The following is a 22,018-nucleotide window of genomic DNA, read 5'->3' on the forward strand; positions in this document are numbered from 1 at the left end:
GTAACTAATGAACCACTGAACACTATGTCAAAAACTATACCTATATAAACACCACTATAGAGTGGCTAACTGAACATAATAAAAAAAATGTAAAAATAAATAAATAAATAAATAAAAAGAACTTGCTCTTAATCTATCCATGCTATTATTACTATTCATGTTTGTTTTCATTACAAGCATTCTACATGATTTTAATGATATATCAATAATGTTTTTAGGAATGAACATAAACTAACCAGCTAGCATTGGAATTCTCCTTGTTCTACTTCTTGTAGCAATCAAAACTCAATTTATCATCACATTACCATTCTAAATTTACTTTACACAAAGAAAGATTCACATAGTCTTACAGAAACTATAAAACATGGTATGGATTTTTAATAATAAAATTGAAAAATAGTTGATGTTTGGAGTAATTTCAGAGATAATACTTTCTAACAGACTTTAACCTTTTATTTGAAAATGTAGAATTATCAAAACTAAGAGGGTAACATTGGTACAATATGATTAACCTATATACTTTATTCAGATATTACTAACTATTCTACTAATGTTATTTTATATCACATGATCCAAGCCAAGATTTTGCATTGCATTTAGATGGCATATCCCTTGAGTATCCTTCAGTCTGTGACTCAGCCCTTCCTTGTCTTTTATGATACTTTTCAAGGGTACTGGTAAGTGATTTTACAGGATGCTCTTCAGTCTGAATTTGTCTCATGTTTTCTCATAAGATTGAGGATATATATTTTGGTGAATAATACTGGAGAGATGATTTCTTCTTCTCTGTGTCCAATTATCAGGGGATACATGATATTGATATAGTTTATTATTGGTCACGTTAATCTTTATTATTTGGTTGAGGTGGTATCTGCCGGCTTCTTCAATGTAAGTCAGTATTTTCTTAGAATTTAATATACATCTTGTGGAAATACTTTGAGATTATGCAAATATTCTTTCTCTTTGAACTTTCACCATCTAATATGATCACCTATCAGTGGACCTCGCTTGGGTCAATTATGTGTTTGGCATTTCTTCAGACCCCCAAAATATTCAGTTGATTATATTTGTGTGGGTCTAAATCTGGGTTTTCTCTCCTGTTCATTTGACCTTCATGCCCATCTTTAGTCAGGACAAATTATCTGTATGTCTGTTTAGTCAATACAAAATAATGTAGATTTTAGGTACAGGCATATCTCATTTTTACTGTGCTTCACTTCATTAAGCTTCTCAGATAATGCTTTTTTTTTTTTTTAAACAAGTTAAAGGTTTGTGGCAACCTGCATCAGGCAAGTCTCTTGGCACCATTCTTCCAACAGCATTTGCTCACTTTGTGTGTGTGTGTGTGTGTGTGTGTCTGTCTTTGGGTCACATTTTGGTAATCGTACATTTCAAACGTTTTCAGTCTTATATTTGTTAAAGTGATCTTTGATCAGTGATTCTGAGTCACTGAAAGTTTAAATGATGGTGAGCATCTTTTAGTGATGAAGCATTTTTAGTTAAGGTATGCACATTGTGTTTTAGAGATAATGCCATCGTACACTTCATAGGCTATAGTACAGTATGCACTAGGAAACCAAAAAATTCATTTGACTCATTTTACTGCAATATTTGCTTTACTGCAGGGGATTGGAACAAACTTGCAATAAATATCTCCAAGGTATGCCTGTACATCTTAAAATCTGTTAGTGTAAGCTTTTCAATTTCACTCTTCCTTATTTTTTTTGTCCTTTCATATATATTTTAGAATCAGCTTATCAATATCTGCAAAAATAGTTTCATGAGAAATAGATTGGAAAGGCACTGGATCTACTTAACAAATTGGAGAGCACTGACATTTTAACTATATTGGGTTTTTAGTCAATGAGCATGATGCATCTCTATTTATTTAGGTCTACTGGACTTCTTCCATCAGTGTTTTCTACTATTTGGTACAAAGATACTGTACATATTTTGTTAGATATTTACCTACGAATTGCAGGGATTTTTTGTTGTTATCCTAAATGACATTTTTTAACGTCACACTCGAATTGTCTATTGCCAGTAGAGAGAAATGCAATTGGGTTTTGTACACTGACTTGAAGAAGTGTTTAATTCTACATTGTAAAGTGCCTTCTTGGGGTATAGAATTATGGACTGACAGTACTTTTTTTCTTGCATCACTACAGATGTCACTCTATTACTACCTAGCTGACATGGTTTATGAAGAGAAGTCTTTATTATTCTGTATGTAATGTGTCTTTTAAAAAAATCTGGCCCGTGGGGTGCCTGGGTGACTCAGCTGTTGAGTGTCTGACTCTTGATCTCAACTCAGATCTTGATCTCAGGGTTGTGAATTCGAGCACCATGTTGGGCTCCACACTGGGTGTGGAGCCTACTTAAAAAAACAAATAAAATAAAAAAATAATAAAAAGATTTTTAAAAATCTGGCTACCTTCAACAGTTTCTTTTTGTTGTTTGCTTTCTGCAGCTTAAATATCATTTGCCTAGATTTTCTAAAAAAACAAAACACCTCAGTTATTACCTTTTCAAATAGTTCTTCTTTTCATCTGTGCTGTTCTATCTTTCTGCCTTCTGGAACTGCCATTATAAATATGTGACACTGCGTGATACTCTTCTATAACTCTTCAATGCTCTCTGATTTTCTGCCTTATTTTCTTTTTATCTTTACATTAGTGTGATTTCTAGCAACCTAATTTAAAGATCATGGATTTTTTCCCCTTGGCTGTGTCAAATCTATTGATCAGTCCATCAAAGACATTATTTATATTTCTTCTGTGTTTTCATTTTGAGCATTTGTTTGATTCGTTTTTCATAATTTCCATCTCATTGCTTAAATTAATCCAATCTGTTACTTTGCCCGGTTTTTCCATTCAAAGCTTAAACAGAGTAATTTGAATGCCCTATCAGATAGTTTGAGCATCTGTGCCATGTCCCACTTTGGTCCTAATAACTGGTTTTTCTCTTGAGAGAATGTTATTTTCCCCCTGTTGTTTGTATGTCTCATAATTTTGTAGTTGGGAGCGGTACAAGTTTGTTTAGTGTTGGGGTTAGTTTGCCAAAGGGCTTTTCCTAATGTCTGTTCTACTCTCAGCTGTAGGTCTTCCCTTTGTAGTGTACCTCCTATAGGGTCTGTCTCTTGCAACTTGGACTGAGAGAGTATTATGCGAAGTGAAATAAGTTGGTAAGAGAAAGACAAATACCACGTGATTTCACTTGTATGTAGAATTTAAGAAACAAAACAAATGAACAAAGAAAAAAAGAGACAAAAAATCAAGCTCTTAATGATAAGAGAACAGACTGACTGTTAACAGAGGAGAGGTAGGTGGGGGGATGGCTGAAATAGATGAAGGGGATTAAGAGAACACTTATGATGAGCACCGAGTAATGTATAGAGTTTTGAATCACTGTATTATACACCTTAAACTAATATAATACTGTATGTTAACTATATTGGAATTAAAAATTTTTAAATCACAATTTTTAAAAAGATACTAGCTAGTTATAGACTAGTTCATTAACGAAACAACCTAGAAAATGACCATAAATCAATTGTAGAGTATGTGTGTATGAAGATATTCTTATTAACATATCCATCAATTAATTAATGTATTAATAATATGGAAGATACTAGATAATATATGCAATTATGCATCACTATAAATGGTGCTAGGACAATCTGGTATACATAATGAATAAAATGAACCTTGACTCCCACCTTACCATATTTGAAGTTATTGAAATATGTATCAGGAAAAGTAAACAATAATGCTTCTAGTAAAAAAGAGAAATATATCTTCATGACTTTATGCCGCAAGCTACGAAGACCATGGCCAGTATATAGTAGCTAGGTATCAGCTCTCTGGGAGGAGGGCCTTCAGCTATAGAGCCACCCGACCAAAGCCAAACTCCTTTCCTGGGCAGACGCATTTAACAATAGATTGATGTAGGCAGTGGGGGGAAAATGAGATGGAGGTATAAAATCATGGCCTCCTCATTCCAAACTGGGGCAACTCTGAAGAGCTAGCCTCGTTTCAATGCTTGCCGTGGTATGAGCCAACACCTCTGTCTCCACCTTCTCCCTCTGTTCAGTGTTGTTCATTCTTGTCTTCCCCAGTGCTGCTGATCCCGAGAGTACTGCCTAATAAACTTGCTGCACACTAAACTCCTTCTCAGAGACTGCTTCCCAGGAAAACAGTTTTGCAACAATGATACGTCAGACAATTCTGAGCAAAACGTGGACAGATATTTAAAATTTTTGTTTATTATTGACAGATGTTTTACAGCTGTCTTCTATTTATAATAGTATTGTATAGTTGAGTAAGAGCCCAAGCCCTACATTCAAACCCAAGCTTCAGCATATACTGTGGGTGTGATCTTGGACATAACTCCTACATGTCTCAGTATACTCATCTAACAGAGGGGTACTAATACAATCTATCTCATAGGGTTATTGTGAGGACTAAATCCTTTAATATTTGTAAAGTGTTTGAAATAGTTCCTTGCACAGAGTACATTGTTATTGCTCACGGCAAGTGACACTGTTTTTCATTCAAATACTATTAAGTAAATTATTATATAGGTGACATGCCAAAATTTGTGAAGGTTGTAGATGAATAACTGAAATTTGGTGATTTTTTCTTATTTTCTTTTAAGATTTTATTTATTTATTTATTTGACAGAGAGAGAGAACACAAGTAGGGGAAGCAGCAGGCAGATGGAGAGGGAGAAGCAGGCTCCCCGTTGAGCAAGGAGCCCAATGAGGGGCTCGATCCCAGGACCCTAGGATTATGACCTGAGCCTAAGGCAGCCACTTAACGACTGAACCACCCAGGCACCCCAGTGATATTTTTTAATGAAAATGTTTAATAAAAGTAGAACACATAAAGGATTAGGGATATCAAAAGGAAGAACAAAGATGGATAATTTTAAAAATACAGACACAAATATAGAAATAGATATCTACTGTTCTGTAAGAAATTTTTTTCTGGAAAAACTAGTATTCTAGAAAATCAGTATTCACCTAAGGTAATAAGAATTTCATCAATGAGTAACTGACAAAAATTAAAACATTTGTTTAGCAATTGTTTCACCTAGAAAACAAATGGGTTTCAGAAGAAAAGAAACCTATTATTTATTTCTTTATTCATTTTTCAGAAATGTATTTCCTGGCATGCATCAGCAGTATGCTAGTCTTGTTTCTTATAAAACTGAAGAAACCAGGAATCCATCTTTGTGTTTATACCTGTTTTCACCTATACAAATAATACTAATAACCAATACTTGTAATTTTAGTGTTTAGAAATTTCTTCACATACACAATTGCATTTGTTCTTCAAAAAATATCCTATTTGGTAAAACCGATTTTCATTTTTTATGATGTCCAGATTAGGATCTAGGAATACAGAAACTAGCTCAAGCTAACACAAACTTTCTAGGTTACAGTCAAAGCTGGAACACAACAGATTTTCAGACTCTAAGTCTAATGCCAGTGCCTATAGCTTGGATATCTTCTTAGGGTCCTAGGAAGTAGCAACTTATTCTCTAGAGTTACGTTATGATATAAATTAAAACTAACCCCTCCCCCCCACCCTGTTTTTTAAAATGTCACAGTCAGAGTACCCAGGAAAATGCTACAGCTAAGATTTTTTTCTTCGGTGACATTTGATTACTTCCTGGTGAAGGAGTAAAAGAACACTTCGAGTCTTATAAATGTATCGGCTTTGTAGCAGGATGTCTTCCCTGATCACAATTCACCTCTACTCTTATCTCATTCTTGGTTACTCAACCTAATTAGATGTGTAGACAAGAATGAGCTTCAAAGTGAAAGCGTGGCAGGTTAACATTCTTCACTGACAGGAAGACCCCCTCCTCCCCCCTCCTGTCTAGTTCCTGTCACCAGTTTTGAGAGAAAGATAACAAAAAGGACAGTGAACTTATTAAAAACAAAATGAAATATTGAGCTATCTACACCATAGCATGGAACTCATTCTAATGAAGAAATTCTAGGAAAAAAAAAGTTTCTGTAGTGGAATAAAATGGATGTGAATGTCCTTTTCCAATGTGAAATAAACAGTGTCAATAGCTAGAATTCTAGTCTTGGTCGATATCTTCATATACAAAGATGCGATTTTATCAGAGGATTTTATAAATACAAAGGAACTTAAATTTCAGAAAGAAGGTAATATGAGAATATTTGCAGAAATTATTTTTATCTATGTCTTCTTGTCACATATAGACCAAAATGTTGCTGAAGTCAGGTTAAGACTGGGATGATGCATAGAAGAGCTTAGCATGAAATGAAGCAGCAGCATTTGCATCGAGAAACATACACTAGTCTTAGCAGCTGTCAATTGGTCTCCCTTTAACGCTGAGCCCTTCCCTGAATTGAATTGAATGCAATGTCACAGGACATAGCAAACTGGAGGGTAGGAGTTTAGAACCTCTCTGCTAACTCAGTTCACCTGAGAGCAACATTTACAAAAGTATGTCTCTTAGCCAGATATACATTCCAAAAGCATGTTATTTCCTCAATATGGAAATACAGACAGCATTAGGAAAAAAAAAAAAAAGTACTAGGAAAACCTGCCATAAAGGAAATTTTGTTTAAGCTGGTATTTCCCAAATTTAAGCATAGAATTTAGTTTTTCTTTTTTTTTTTCTCATATCTATTTCTATCTCTTGAAATTAGTATTTTACTCTACACACTTAGGTAAATGCTGGTCAAGAATAAGATAATCTTTATTAGTTCTCAAGTATTCACCAAGGAAATGTTCCATGTAGAGGTGGAAAGAGTTTTAAGGTTATAAATGCTTTACATGGCATATGAGATTATACCTACAGGTAATTTTTAGAGTATGGCCAATGAACCCTAAAGTCTCTAAAAATGTCCATAGCAATATAAGAAACAGCTCCCATTTTGGTTGTACCTCTAATGTTTATGTTCCCTGAATCATCAGGAACACCCCTAATACTAATACCACATAAGAACACCAGAGCAAACAAGAAGTTTCTACAGAAAATAACCCCCTTTGGAGATTTTATTATATAGAGCAGCAGGTAGTACATCTTGAACTGTCAACCACCCACACAGGCAGGATGTACATTGTTTATTGAAAAAACAAGTCACAGAAGACACTAGAGAAATCAATAAGGAACGCAGGAGAACACTAGATTAAATTTGAAAATGATGTGAAGACAATTAGAACAATATAAATTATAATTAAGAAAGTACTTTCAGAATCTCTTTTTTTCAAATTAGAAAATTTAAAACTGGAACATACAATGTTGGTCTGTGTTGCACAGAAATTACATTATATATAATTACTAACTGGATTAATTATTTATTTAAAATTGAAACTATATTAAAAATCACTTGCTGAAGAATAAAGAACTAAGAATCAAAAAAAACCAAGGAAAGTCATTTCAATATATGAGCGGTTCAAATTAATAAACAAAGATAAAAGGTCTGTAAACTAATGTAATAAGACTGTTGACTTTGGTAAAAGAAACAACAATTTCCATAATTCCCATACACAACTCCATGTTTAGAGTAGGCAATCCCTGGCATTTTATTTTTATTTACGTATTTGTTTTTTTTTTTACCTTTTAGCCCCTTTCACTCATTATTTGGTTTATTTAAATAAAAGTATGGGTACTGGAAGCTTTATGATTTTGTCATGCAAAAAATGAATTTTACTGACATTTACAAACACAATGCTTGAAAATAACAAGGAAATAAATGGTCCTGGAGATTATTGCAAAGATGTTCTCCCCAGATTTGTCTATAGGTTTAATGTAATTGTGATCAAATGTTTATTGGGACTTCTTTGAAACTTGACAAAAAATTATTCTGAATTTTTTCTATAAGGATAAATAGGTGATAAAAGGAAATAAATTATGTTTTTAATTCATTTTTTAAGAAGACTTATTTATTTGTGAGAGAGAGAGCGCACTCAAGTGGGAGGGGGAGAGGAAGAGGGAGAGATCTGAAGCAGACTCCATGCTGAGCGCAGACACCGACTAGGGCTCAATTTCACAACCCTGAGATCATGACCTGAACTGAAACTAGCAGTCAAACACTTAACTGACTGAACCACCCAGGCGCCCTGGAAATAAATTATGTAAGAGATCATGAAAAGAAAGAAATAGAATAAGAAAACATAAAAAAAAAAAAGAAAACGTAAAATTATAGGATTTAAACTGTATGGCACTAGAACAAGACCTGAAATATAGATCCACATAACAGAATATATATGATCGAGTACAGGATGCAAAAATAAGTGGCTACAGAATGATTATTATTATCAAATGAAAAGATGGGAAGCTTGCTAATTAAATGAAGGGAATCAAATAAAATTATCATTACACAGCAAACAAGCAAAATCCAAATGAATTAAAGGAGTAAATGAGAAAGCTGCCTATTTATATGTATCTCTTTCCCCATTACAAAGAAGAAAAAGAAAATGTAGGTGAAGTTTTTATGGATTTCACAATGTGGAAAGACTGAAAGTGTAGAACCAATGGAAAAAAATTTTAAAAAAGAAAATGTCTCATATATTCAATGGGTAAGTAAAATGAAAATATAAGCAGACATGTAAATAATTAATACAAATATAGTAAGGATGTTATCTGGCATTCAGATGGTTCCCAACTTTTTGCTACTATAAGCAGTGCAATATTTTGATTCTTTCTTTAAATGATCTCAGCAGAGGGGCACCTGGGTGGCTCAGTCATTTAAGTGTCGGACTCTTGGTTTTGGTTCAGGTTGTGATCTCAGGGTTGTGAGATTGAGCCCCACCTTGGGCTCTGTGCTCAACGTGGAGTCTGCTTAAGACTCTATCTCCCTCTCCCTCTGCCTCCCCCCGACCCGTAAAATAAATAAATAAATCTTTAAAAAAATGATCTCAGCAGAATTGCAACTACTGGGTCAAAAGGGTGATAATTTCTAAGTTTCTTTATATACATTACACAAAGTGCTTTTCAGAAGCTATGTTGTGATTTATATTCCCCAAAGCAGTACTTGTTCAAATCTCACCATGGTTTCTAGTAATAAAAAAATAAAGATAAAAAAGGAAAAAGCAAACTTACGTGGCTATCATTTAAATCAACATCTATTTGAATATTAGTGACTATGAATGTATTTTGAATCATTCTTTGTCCATCTGCACTTACTCTTTTGTGAACTACTGTTTACACTCTTTTTAATGGGTTACAAAGAAATTGGAAACAAAGACTTTGAAGTCGTACACAGGAGGTTTAGCTTTGCCATTAAGCAACTGTCTTAATTTTATGTAAGTTAATTTTTCTGAATTGCAATCTCCTTGATTTAATAAGAGTAATAATAACACCTACACTATGGAGGTGTATCAAATGAAATAAAATAATGAGATTTAGGATGCCGATATAAATAGTACAATAAATCCAAGATCTATAAAGAACTTCTCAAACTCAACACTCAAAAAACAAATAACCCAGTCAAAAAACGGGCAGAAGACATGAACAGACATTTCTCCAAAGAAGACATACAAATGGCTAACAGACATATGAAAAAATGCTCCACATCACTAGCCATCAGGAAAATACAAATCAAAAGCACAATGAGATACCACCTTACACCAGTTAGGATGGCAAAAATTAACAAAACAGGGAACAACAAATGTTGGTGAGGATGTGGCGAAGGGGGATCCCTCTTACACTGTTAGTGGGATTGCAAGCTGGTACAGCCACTCTGGAAAACAGTATGGAGGTTCCCCAAGATGTTAAGAATAGAGCTACCCTATGACCCAGCAATTGTACTGCTAGGTATTAACCCCAAAGACACAGATGTAGTGAAAAGAAGGGGCACGTGCACCCTACTGTTCATAGCAGCAACATCCACAAAAGCCAAATTGGAAGGAGCTGAGATGGTCATTGACAAATGAATGGATAAAGAAGGTGTGGTACCTATATACAATGGAATATTATTCAGCCATCAGAAATGATGAATACCCACCATTTGCATCGACATGGATGGAAGTGGAGGAGATTATGTTAAGTGAAGTAAGTCAAGCAGAGAATGACAATTATCATATGGTTTCACTCATATGTGGAACATGAGTAACAGCATGGAGGACAATAGGGAAAGGGAGGGAAATCCAAAGGTGGAGAAATCAGAGAGGGAGATGAACCATGAAACACTATGGATCCCGGGAAACAATCTCGGGGCTTCAGACGGGAGGAGGTTGGGGGGAGGGAGTAACGGGGTGATAGGTATTGAGGACGGCATGTGCTGTGATGAGCACTGGGTGTTATATTTAACTAATGAATCATTCAACACTATATCAAAAACTAATTATGTACTATACAATGGCTAAGTGAACATAATAAAAAAAAGAAAAGAAAAAAGTCATGAACCCATTTGTATTGGGATGCTAATAGTGGTTGCCAATTCCAGTTAGTATTTTTGTATTATGTTAAGATAATTCATATTTTATCATGTTTACCATAACTATGATTAATTTAATGTAATTTAAAAATATTATTTCAAGCAAATTAATATTTTTCGAGCTTTAGATTTTAAGCAACTTTAGTATTTCTTACACGTTAGATTTTCTCCTGTTCCTCAATGTGCAGGTGGGATGATTAATACGTAGTACAAAAAGATGTACACCCTCTAATAAATTTTCAGGGAATCATTAGCTTGGTAAAGATGAAATTATTTTTCATGATTCTGAATAGCTTTGGCCTACTATTTACTTTTAATTTTCCAAAATCTTCTTTAACTCACATACTTAGGTATTTTTTTTAAAGATTTTATTTTTAAGTAATCTCTACACCCAACGTGGGGCTCAAACTCACAATCCAGAGATCAAGAGTCACTCACTCTACTGACTGAGCCAGCCAGGTGCCCCTCACACACTTTAGTATTAAGTGGCTGAAAGGACTTTCGAACATTAAAAATCTCAAAGACAAAATATTTTACAAGTTGTACTTTTGTGCTATGGAATGAAAAACAGTGAACAGATAATGAATATATATAAAGATTATACTACCCATGTTATTCTGTCAACTTACTAAAATTTGTGTCCAACTATTCAATTGTGTAATTGTTATTAAATATGTATTAAGACAACAGACATTTAATTTCATCATCTCTGAAATACAAAAGCATATAGGATGACAGAATATGGAGTACCTTGTGTGGGACTCAGACCACTAAACTTGAAGGCAGCAGTCTTACGGAAGAAGCTAGCCCAGTAACGGTCAATGACGAGATGTCTGGGTTTTTCCCGACCTGATAAAAATATAAAGAGATATTATTCCTCAATGTCACATTCAAGAGGAAAAATAGCAGTGGAGATTGAAATAGAATCAAAACTCCCCTCTAATGGGAAATTTCTCAGATGATTATTTTTCAAAGTATATTTTAAGATGAGATTTAAATGGCATTTTTTAAGAACATATCCAACATTATAAAGGTTTTCTCTATAATATTAAAAATATTATAAAATCAACTCATACATTCTTAGAACTTAATGTAAACTACTCAAATAACAGACATTACTGAGAGCTTTTTTGAGCCCACTGCCTAAAAATGGATTCTAGTATTTTTTTTTTTAAAGATTTTATTTATTTATTTGACAGAGATAGACAGCCAGCGAGAGAGGGAACACAAGCAGGGGGAGTGGGAGAGGAAGAAGCAGGCTCATAGCGGAGGAGCCTGATGTGGGGCTCGATCCCATAACGCCGGGATCACGCCCTGAGCCAAAGGCAGACGCTTAACGACTGCGCCACCCAGGCGCCCCCTAGTAGTTAATTATGTATGTTTAAATGTACATGCATTGACAATAATTTAAACCAATAAATACAAAACCAATCAATTACCCAAAACATACCGGCTACATAACAAGTACTTGCTTTTAGTACTACCATGTATAAAAGACAAAAATCTGTATCAGCACAGGCATTTATAATTTTAAGCACATTGAACTAGTGTGTTCTTAGACACTAGTTCTAAGAACTAGACACTGTTCTTAGAAAGGAATGCGAGTGCATGTTACAACCCCTATGAAAGGGATTTTTTGTAACATATGGTAAAATTGTATATATATTTACCAGTTTGCCAATCAATACTGCTTGTAGAAATACACCTTAATATACACCTCAAACATGAAAAAGTATATATGTAAGGGCATTATTTGTATAGCAATATGCATTGGGGCACTATTTATATGGCAAATTCTTAGAAATAATGAAAAGGTCCCTGTATTGGCGACTAGTTGTATATAAACAATAATGTAGCAAAACCTGAGGTACTAACAAGTCATAAAAATCAATGAGTAGGGTGTCCATTAACTATTTTATTGGGATTCTAGACATATACATATTATTAGGTGAAGTTAACAAGGTGTAACAGAAATGATACGGTATCGACCTCTGCATGAGATAGAGGATGACATGGGACTAGGTATGTATATATGCACTTATTCATATAAACTCATTTTTGCAAAACCAAACACAGAATGGATAAATCAGAATCAAATGAAGATGAAGATGATTACCTACACAGTTGGTTGAGAATGTGGTAGATAGTGTAGGTATGGGAATGAAATTTCTTTCAGAACTTTTTATATAGCTTTGAGTTGTGAACAATACATGTTTCACAAATTCAAAAATACAATTGAATTTAAGAAGTCTCAAAAAGCAACCCTTAAAACTGAATTTAAATTAAAAAAATAGTGAATCCATCTTTGTATGAATTGACAACAAAGCTATACAGAATAAAGAATCAAAGAATATTTTGGTTATAGTTCTCTGACTTCTGTACTGTAGTACAATATATTTTAGGTGGAAAAAGTAATTGTAAAGATAGCTTTAACTCTATTTAGCAGGTTTCTATTCCTTTTTCTTTTCTTCCCTTTTCTTTTTTTGTAGTTGTAAGAATATAGCAATTTTGACAATATTAGCCAAAATACTGACTATGATAGAGCAAATGCACTTCACTGTTGTGTTGAGAACCAGGTTTCTCATGTGGGAGAAGGGACAGAGAGTGAGGTAAATTGAGGAAGAACCCTATGGTGTAGGACCGAAAGGGAGATATCGGTACGAAACAACATTTTTTTTTTTTTTTTAAAGAAGGCTCCATGCCCAGTGTGGAGCCCAAACTCAGGGCTTGAACTCACGACCCTGAGATGAAGACCTGAGCCGAGATCAAGAGTCAGACACTTAATGAACTGAGCCACCCGGGTGCCCCAAAACAACAATTTTTAAAAATTCTATTTGCTCTGTCCCCTGAAAGGAACATCCCAGCAATAGTGAGCACATCTGGTGCTCATTTCTTGGATGCTAAATACTTTGTCCCTATAAAGCAAACCTTAGAAAAGTGTCTAATTCTAGCTTTAAAACTAGCTAAGTGGTGAAACTGGAACGTCTTGTGCCAGAAAGTAACAAAATGTTCAAAAACTAATAGAGACAATTTAAAGGACCTAGGGATTGACTTGCAAAGGATCCTGCTGGCCAAACTGGGGAGTATAGGAAAGAATAATAACTAAAAACAAAAACAAAAACAAAAAACAAAAAAACAAACCATGAAGACAAAGTAGCTCCACTCCTCCTAGGCTCTCCGTCTTACAACTAAAACCTGTCAGATGTAACATAACAGACAAGCCTGAGGAGACTTTGAAAGCATGGGAAAAAGTTAACTTGAGGAACAACATGGTGGTGAGTTCCTGGTTTCTTTTTTCTTTTCTTTTCTGCATACAGCCCTACGCAGGCCTTGAATTCACGACCCTGAGATCAAGATCTGAGCTGAGATCAAGAGTTGGATGCTTAACTGACTGAGCCATCCAGGTGCCCCAAGTTTCGGGTTTCTCTATAGCCTCTTATATACATCGGACAAGGCACTGCAGAAGCCCCAAACCCAGATCAGCTAAGAGGGGTAGACAAAAAAAAAAAAAAAAAAAGAAGAGGAGGGAAACTGATCTTCTGGCTCCTGCTGGTAGACACAGGCAACACTCTGATTCTCTTGCTGGATAGGAGGCTGAGAGAAAGGGTAGCCAGGGCAGAGTTTATCTGAATGAATGAATAAATAAAAATAGTCTGACAATATTCTGTCTACAAGAAACTTCTTCAAATTTAGTGATATTGGTAGTTTGAAAGAAAAAAGATGGGAAAAGATGTATCATGCAAATGTTAATTATAAGAAACAGGAATGGCTACATTAATATCAATATAAAATAAATTTCAGAGAAAATTAAATTACTAGAGACAAAGAGGGGCATTACATAATATTGATACGTGAAGGAGACATATAATCCTAACATGTCTATCACAAATAACAGAGCCTCAGCTTACATGAACCAAAAATCGACAGAGCTGAAGAAAGAAAGAAACCAATACACCATTATAGCTGTGTGCTTTAACATCCCTCTACATGAACCAAAAATCGACAGAGCTGAAGAAAGAAAGAAACCAATACACCATTATAGCTGTGTGCTTTAACATCCCTCTCTCAGCAACTGATAGAACCACTAGTCAGAAAATCAGCAAGGATTCAGAGGACCCACATAACAAAATTAACTGACAGAATTTAAATGACATATTATGTAGAACATTCCACAAAACAACAGCAGAATACATATTTGTTTCAAGCTCCTGTGGGACATTCACTAAGACAGACCATATCCTGGGTCATAACACAAACCTCAACAAATTGAAAATAAGCTAAATCATACAGATTATGTTCTTTTGACCGTAGGAAATCAATAATGGAAAGAAAAGGGGGAAAAAAAAAGAGGGTCTCACACTGCCTTTTTCCAGTCTGTCCTGGTGCCACTCTTTGAATGTCTTCTCAAAACCAATAAAAATTTGTTGTAATTCAGAAACTCAGTAAACAAGTTAAACAGGCCTCAATGCAAGAGGACAAAGGAAAAGGAGTATGAGATTTTTTTTCTCTGTTGGTATAAGAGCTATGGGTTTGTACAAATATAAGCTTTAGGGTTTTTTTTCCCCTTCTAAATGTATTTATTTATTTGAGAGAGAGAGAGAGAGAAGGAGAGAATGGGGCAGGGAGGGGCAGAGAAAGAGAGAATCCAAGCAGATATTGAGCTGAGCATGGAGCCCGACATGGGGCTCAATCTCATGACCCTGAGATCATGACCTGGGCCAAAATCAAGAGTCGGATGCTTAACTGACTGCACCACCCAAGTGCCCCTAGTTTTTTTTTTGTTTGTTTGTTTGTTTTTTTAATTGCTCTTAAAAGCCATAAGGTCCTACTGGAAATCTGGATACAGAGAAATCCAGAGAAGACAGAGATAGGTTTCCAAATCAATTCTGTTAACATTTGTTATGTTTTTGTTTTCCCAGACTCAGGGAAATTACTCAGAAGTAAAATGGTAATGACACTGTTTTAAACAAATTGATCAAGGAGCACCCCCTGAATAAAGTGTGGGCCATCAGACAATACATGTTCAGTGGTCAAAGAATCATAGAATCACTAGCTAAAACCAACCTTAGAGATTACCTGGTGAATCCCCCAGTGTGTTAGGAGATGCAGAAGCCCCCCCACCCCCAAAAGAAGTTCCTTGCCCAAGGTCACGCAGCTTGTGTCTTCTGAATTTAGATCCCCCAGATGCTTTTACACATCAAGTATTCTGTGAATAAATGTGATGATGTGATGGGGATTTGAAAATAATAAAAGCTGAGATGTAAAAGACAAAAAAAAAAAAAAAATCCATGAAGCTGTACTCACACTTAGAGATAGAAAGAGGGGAGTAAGGAAAGCAGAGGAAAAAGCTTTTTTTCCTTAATATAAGAATCTCCAGCTAATAAAAAACAGCAAGAATGATAGACATAATAACTGATACTAGTAGGGATACTAAAATGTTTTGTCAAGTGAAAGGTTGTAAGGGAAGGGGTTATTCACATTGTTTCAAATTATCACTCCCCCCAATTATTTATTAGTTATAAGGGGGAAAGATGACCTTTACAACATAAAGATCTGGCAGACACAACCTTAACCAAGTGATTAAACTTAGCATCCCCAATAATGGGACTTTGTGCCCCTGATGTGTTGTAATAAGTACACAGTATGTGATGGTCTTCCCAAAATGTTAGTCAGAATTATGTGATGAAGAAACAAAGATAAAATAAAACAAAATACATCATGCAATGTAATATTCTAGAGCTGTTAATATAGTTAGGTAGTTCTGTATGTCCTAACATGGAATAATCTCCAAGATATGTAATGTGAAATTATGGAACAGAACTTTTTGTACAAAAAAAAAGTAACCCATAATGTGCAATATTCTATAAAACAACTGTCCTGGACTCTTCAAAATGCCAATATTATAAGAGATAGAACAATGTGGTAGGAAATTTTTAGCTTAAATGAGACTTAAGAGTTCTGATAACCAAATGCAATGCACAGTTCTGAACTGGATCCCAGATTGGAGAAAAGGTCCAATTTTTAAGTTACAAGGAACATTTTTGGGACAACTGGAGAAGTTTTACTGTGGAGTATATATTAAATATTAACATATCTATATTAAATCTTTGTGTATGATATGGTATTACAGTTATGTTGGAGAAAGTCCTTTCTTTAAGGCCATAGATGCTTTAGAGAAGAAATTATAAATCTATAGATAGAGATGGAATATAAAGCAAATTCCCCCCAAATTAACAACTGACGAAGCAGATGAATCTATATGAAAAGTATAGGACTAGTCATTGTACTGTGCTCTTCTATAGGTGTGAAATTTTTCAAAATAAAAAGTTGCATCTTAGGGGGACAAAATTAAAGACTAAATGGCAAAAAAAAAAAAATTAAAAATATATTCCTACAGCTTTAATGAAAGCACATTTTATTATATTGAAGATGGGATTTGTGTAAAAGGAACTACTGGGTCATAGAAAAAACATTATAAATTATATTTGTACTTAATTCTTTATGAAAAGGAAATAAGCTCTATTGACATTAAGTATATGAGCTGATAATGCTACACGTATATATTTCCCAAGTAAATATATGCACAGTGAAGTGAATGCTGAGAAATATTTATTAATTGAGGTATATGATTTTAAAACATATTTTGAGACCTTTGTGTAGAGAGCAGTGCTTCTCAAAGTGTAGTCTTCTGACACCCTGCACTGGAATAAGTTATGCTGGCAGGGTCTCCCCCAGACATAATGAATCAGAATAACTGAGTGTGGACCTGGAAATCTAAATTTTGATAAGTTCCCAATTATTAGTTACTGACTTTTAAGATCTACTAAACAAGAAAAAAGGAGTTCCACATATTAAGTCTCCTGAAGAGTGTCTAAAGTAAAAAAAAAATTAATTATAAGCAAGTTGAATCTCAGATTACTTTTCTGAAAAGTGGCTATAACAGTAATTTTATATCTAATTTTCCATACTACAAAAACATTAATCATTTGCTATAAGCAAAGCAAACTAAGACAAATAATCCAATTAAACTAGGGTACAAAGAGACTTTTATATTTTTTTTATTTGATATTCCAACTGCCCACCAATCTCACATCTCCCAGTAATATTTATTGATTGATTGAAATACTTAGTTGAGTGCCTTAATTTGGGAGAGATTTTGAGAGTGTGGGACTTTCTCTTACACTTATTTTTCTCTTTTTTTATGTATACATAAAGCTACACACACCCTGATTGGCAAGATACAATGATCACTACATATTTAACATAAAGATTTATTCAACTCTGGAGGTACTTTAGATAAGACTCAGAGAGCCTCCAGGGACAAGATTTTCAGAAACTAATTCTAACATGTCAAATCAAATGCACCAGACATTGCCTCTCCCTGTCCTGTAAGCATCATTAACATGTCATAACTATGCTACAATGTGTGCTTTATTATTTTACTGCTGATGAGCACCATGGTTATAATTAACCCTGAGTCAACAGCAACTCAACACAGCACTTGTTTACATCAATCAACCCTCAAAATGGAAGTTGAAATTTGTAAAACCTAATATGATAATTGATAGGTACACCTTTATCCCTGTTATTTTGTTTTGCTCTTCAATAAAACTATTGATGTCTGGAAAAGAACCCACTTACACTTAAATATTTGAGTCAAATCACTAATACTGCATTTAAATTTGAATTCAGTAGAAAGAGTGAATGATCTCAAGACTATAGCTATTTTAGTAAAGAAGAAATGAAAACTGCTACTTTACATGCATCAGTTACTGCTTTATTCATTTATATAACTTAATTTAGGTATATAACCCACACTGATATTTCACAAGTAGAATACTACATGAGATCAAAATACAATGTATACATGTATGTGTATACGTATATTGCCGATACAGTCATTTTGAAACGTGTGTATGACAGTTTTCAGCATAAAATAGATGCTCAAAACACATAATCAGTGACTGAAGATTCAATTCCTGCTCTATCAACAAATATGGCAACTTTGAAATACTTATTTAGTTAAGAATAAAGCTATGAGTTAACGTAACCCGTCATTAGTGAGCACAGATTAGCAGGTTTGGAATGTGGTTATATGAGCAAGGGCACACACATACATATAATGGAGATGTGTCCTTAAGTTCCTTAATTCATCAGGCCCTAATTTCTAACGTGTTGACTCAGACCCATTCATGGCTACCTTCCTTTTTTCCACCTTTATTTCTGGCTAAGTAGGGTAGAAATTTGAGAGCAGGGATTGGGTGAAGGGCATAATTACTGATCCGAGAGGATTGTGGGAACTGAGTCCATTGATAGCAGTCACCGAGCAAGGGTACATGTCCAGGCCAAACAAGGGGGCCAGGACAGGAAATCCAAGCATGTGTTGATGAGGCAGAGCCAGAGTCTGATGGCAAAGTCAAAAAGAAAAAAGAAGGGACCTGAAGAGCTGAGAAAATGTGAAAGGAGTAGGAATCAGAGGTATTCCCTGAGGTCCTTTGATTGGATCGAGGGAGGCCTCTTTCCCTGAGATCTTAGGGGAGGAAGCAAGAAGAGGGGCAAGTGCCATTGTTTAGAGCCTTATCGGTATGGGGACTGACAAGCACCATCTGTAAGCAGACAATGTAGAATGTCAATTAGGTGGTCCTGGAGAAGACAGCTAGATGTGATGAGTTCAAGACAATGTTCAATCACTTACTCACTGTGTGGCTTTGGGAGATTTCTAAGCCTCAGATTCCTCATCTGAGAAACCTCCCAGAGTTTTTTTTAAGATTGAGTATAGTCACATTTTCAGAACTCAAACATGGTACCAAGTGAGTGCATCACAGATGCGAGGTCCCTGGCTCTCGGAAGCTTGTGCGTACCATCCTGCTCCTCATGGGACTCATTAACGGCCTCCTTTTGAGAAGTCTCTACTATGCTCTGAGTGTTTAGGCCATCTCCTCTCTAGCCACCCTACCTCATTCACCATTTAAAGGCGGCATAAATGAAGATATGAATAGACCCCTGAAATATAATCTTTTCACAACCTTGCCTTGTGTAATGTTCAGTTGAAAGAACTTAGAGATGACATACAGTAGAATTAATAAATTTAATTAAATAGAATTAAAAGATTCTTGAATGTCAAAGGGCAATATTTCTGAGATAAGTGATTAAAATGGAAATAGCTAAAACATCAGCAGAAGAAAAGACGTTAGAGAATTGGCAATATACAAGTTTGAGAATGAGTTTGCAATTCTAAAAATGTTGCCTTCTTGGAAAAAGAGTGTGTTTTGAAAGATATCGTTTCCCATATATCTTATATACCTTGTCTATCTGTCTGTCTATTGAAAGAAAAATCAGTGATGCAGGATCTGAAATACTGTGAGACCTCTCTCACTCAGCAACCACCAGCTTGGTGCAATATTATGAAGTCTAGCTATCAACTTCCCTAAGGGGATTCTGTGAATTCTGTAGCACTGACATCTTTCAAAAGATCGCAAGGGATCGCATAGTCCTATCATGAAGTAATTTCAAGATATATGCAAATATTTAAATCAGAAGGTATTAATTTAGTACCTTTTTAAATGAGTACATTTGACATACAGGTTAAATATTTTGATCCTTGTCAGTCATGTATCCTTGTGGCCCTTCAACAATTCAGGCCAAATTATGAGTCCCACTCACCAAGGAATATGAAGGCAAGAAGACAGAAACATGGTAGCTAGAAAAAACAGAACCCAAAAAAGAAAGAGGGAGGAGGTTATGACAGAGAGAGAGAGAGAGACAGACTTCATTACCAAGAAAAGGAAAGGAGAAATATTTTCATAAAGGAAAAGGAGAAAGTGAAGGAAGGGAAGATATCAGAGGTTGTCTTTTTTTGTCCCCAGTCTCCTCAGGCTGGAGGAAGGGGGAGAACCTGAGGGTCTGAACATTTACTCAAGAGAGAGGGAGTCTGGGGCGCCTGGGTGGCTCAGTCGTTAAGCATCTGCCTTCGGCTCAGGGTGTGATCCCGGCGTTCTGGGATCGAGCCCCACATTGGGCTCTTCTGCTGGGAGCCTGCTTCTTCCTCTCCCACTCCCCCTGCTTGTGTTCCCTCTCTAGCTGGCTGTCTCTCTGTCAAATAAATAAATAAAATCTTAAAAAAAAAAAAAAGAGAGAGGGAGTTTACTTAAAAGAGACTGTTTTCAAAATATGAAAGAGTAATAAATCTTTCATTGTCAAGCTTACTGTTTTTTTCTGTTATATAGCAAAAGTATTTTAGACCAATTAAAGAAAATTAAGAAGTCACAAATTGATTCATAATTTATTTCTAATGTTAACAATCTTGATCCAATATGTTTTTATAACATTCTCATAGTTATGAAGTGATTTGGCTGCAATTGCCTTGAAAATTCCATTCCTTGGACAGATCCATTTATCAGCCTTGTGTGTTGTTCCCATACCAGGAATTCTGAGCCCCAGAAGTGGTACAAACTTCACAAACACGTATTTTCTTGGTGCCTATCTAAATTTGTGGTTTCCAATCCCAGTCAAATACAATACCTTTCATATTTTAATTTTGTCAGTTCCATCCTCCATTCCCTCCAGCAATTATTTCAAACCACTGGGCCACTCTTCAAATTTCTTACTCTATCTCCTTTTCTCAGCAGATAAAAATATAACCATAACTGTACTTAATTCCCAGTCCCTTTGAGACCTAACAATTTATCTACACTCACATTTGTTTTATCCTATCTCTACCTGTCCAAAGGGAGAAATGCCCCTCCCGTTCATGGTTCCTCCTTCTACTTCAAGTCTGATCTTAATCCTCCCAGAGCCTTACCCATCAGCTAAGCCCCACCTCCTTTACAGCTTTAACTTCTGGTCAACTCTGGCTGCTTTCTGCCTATACATATGCTCACATCTCTTCCATATTAAAATGCTGACTTCCTTGAGTCTACAATCAACTTTCAGTAAATAGTGGCATGTCTCTCCTTCTTATCACAGCCAAAGCCTTCACAAGGGAATTATACATTAGATGATATTATGTTCTTAATTTTTACTTAATTATTTTATACCAAGAGCAGGAGATGATCAGGAAAGATGAAAACTTCAACAGGTAAATGATAGTGTCCAGCTTCAGCATTAATCAAAATAGTCATTGGCAATCATGATAAAATACAAGGTTCAGGAAAAGAGGTAATGTCTGTAAAGTACTCCTGATAGCAGCACAAACTGCAACAGTATAACCATCCTGGAGAGCAAGTTGGTTATTTATATCAAAAACCTTAACATGTATGAATTCCTTTTGGCCCAACAATTGAGCTATATACAATGAATTGTGGTGGTAGTAGTAATTTTAGTAGATATAGTAATAATATTTGAAAAGAAAAAATTAGTAATGTACAATATTAGATTTAAAATGTGTTTCAGAAAACTCATAATGAGTTGATTTTCAGACCTTCATTATTTGGTCTTTTAATAGAAAGTGATCAGAAACTCCACATGATCTAATTTAAAAACATGTATCTTCAATATGACATGAAAAAAACCCCAAGTTTTGTTAGAACCAAAAATTTAATCCAAATATGCTATTTATAAAGAAAAGAGGGTACATCCACTGTGGAAAACAGT

At 35.0% G+C, this 22,018-nt stretch overlaps 1 protein-coding gene across 1 annotated transcript in view; it reads right to left on the reverse strand.

Annotated features, from left to right (window-relative positions):
- CFAP47 (cilia and flagella associated protein 47) overlaps positions 1 to 22,018 on the reverse strand; it is a 484,601-nt gene that overhangs the window by 83,191 nt on the left and 379,392 nt on the right. Inside the window, exon 57 of the mRNA XM_045790463.2 lies at positions 11,177 to 11,275. Coding sequence (XP_045646419.2) covers positions 11,177 to 11,275 — 99 coding nt within the window. The remainder of the gene's footprint in view (positions 1 to 11,176; positions 11,276 to 22,018) is intronic.

The sequence above is a fragment of the Ursus americanus genome, chromosome X (genome assembly GCF_024610735.1).
Source record: "Ursus americanus isolate L20-20 chromosome X, mUrsAme1.1.p, whole genome shotgun sequence".
Taxonomy (NCBI): Eukaryota; Metazoa; Chordata; class Mammalia; order Carnivora; family Ursidae; genus Ursus; species Ursus americanus.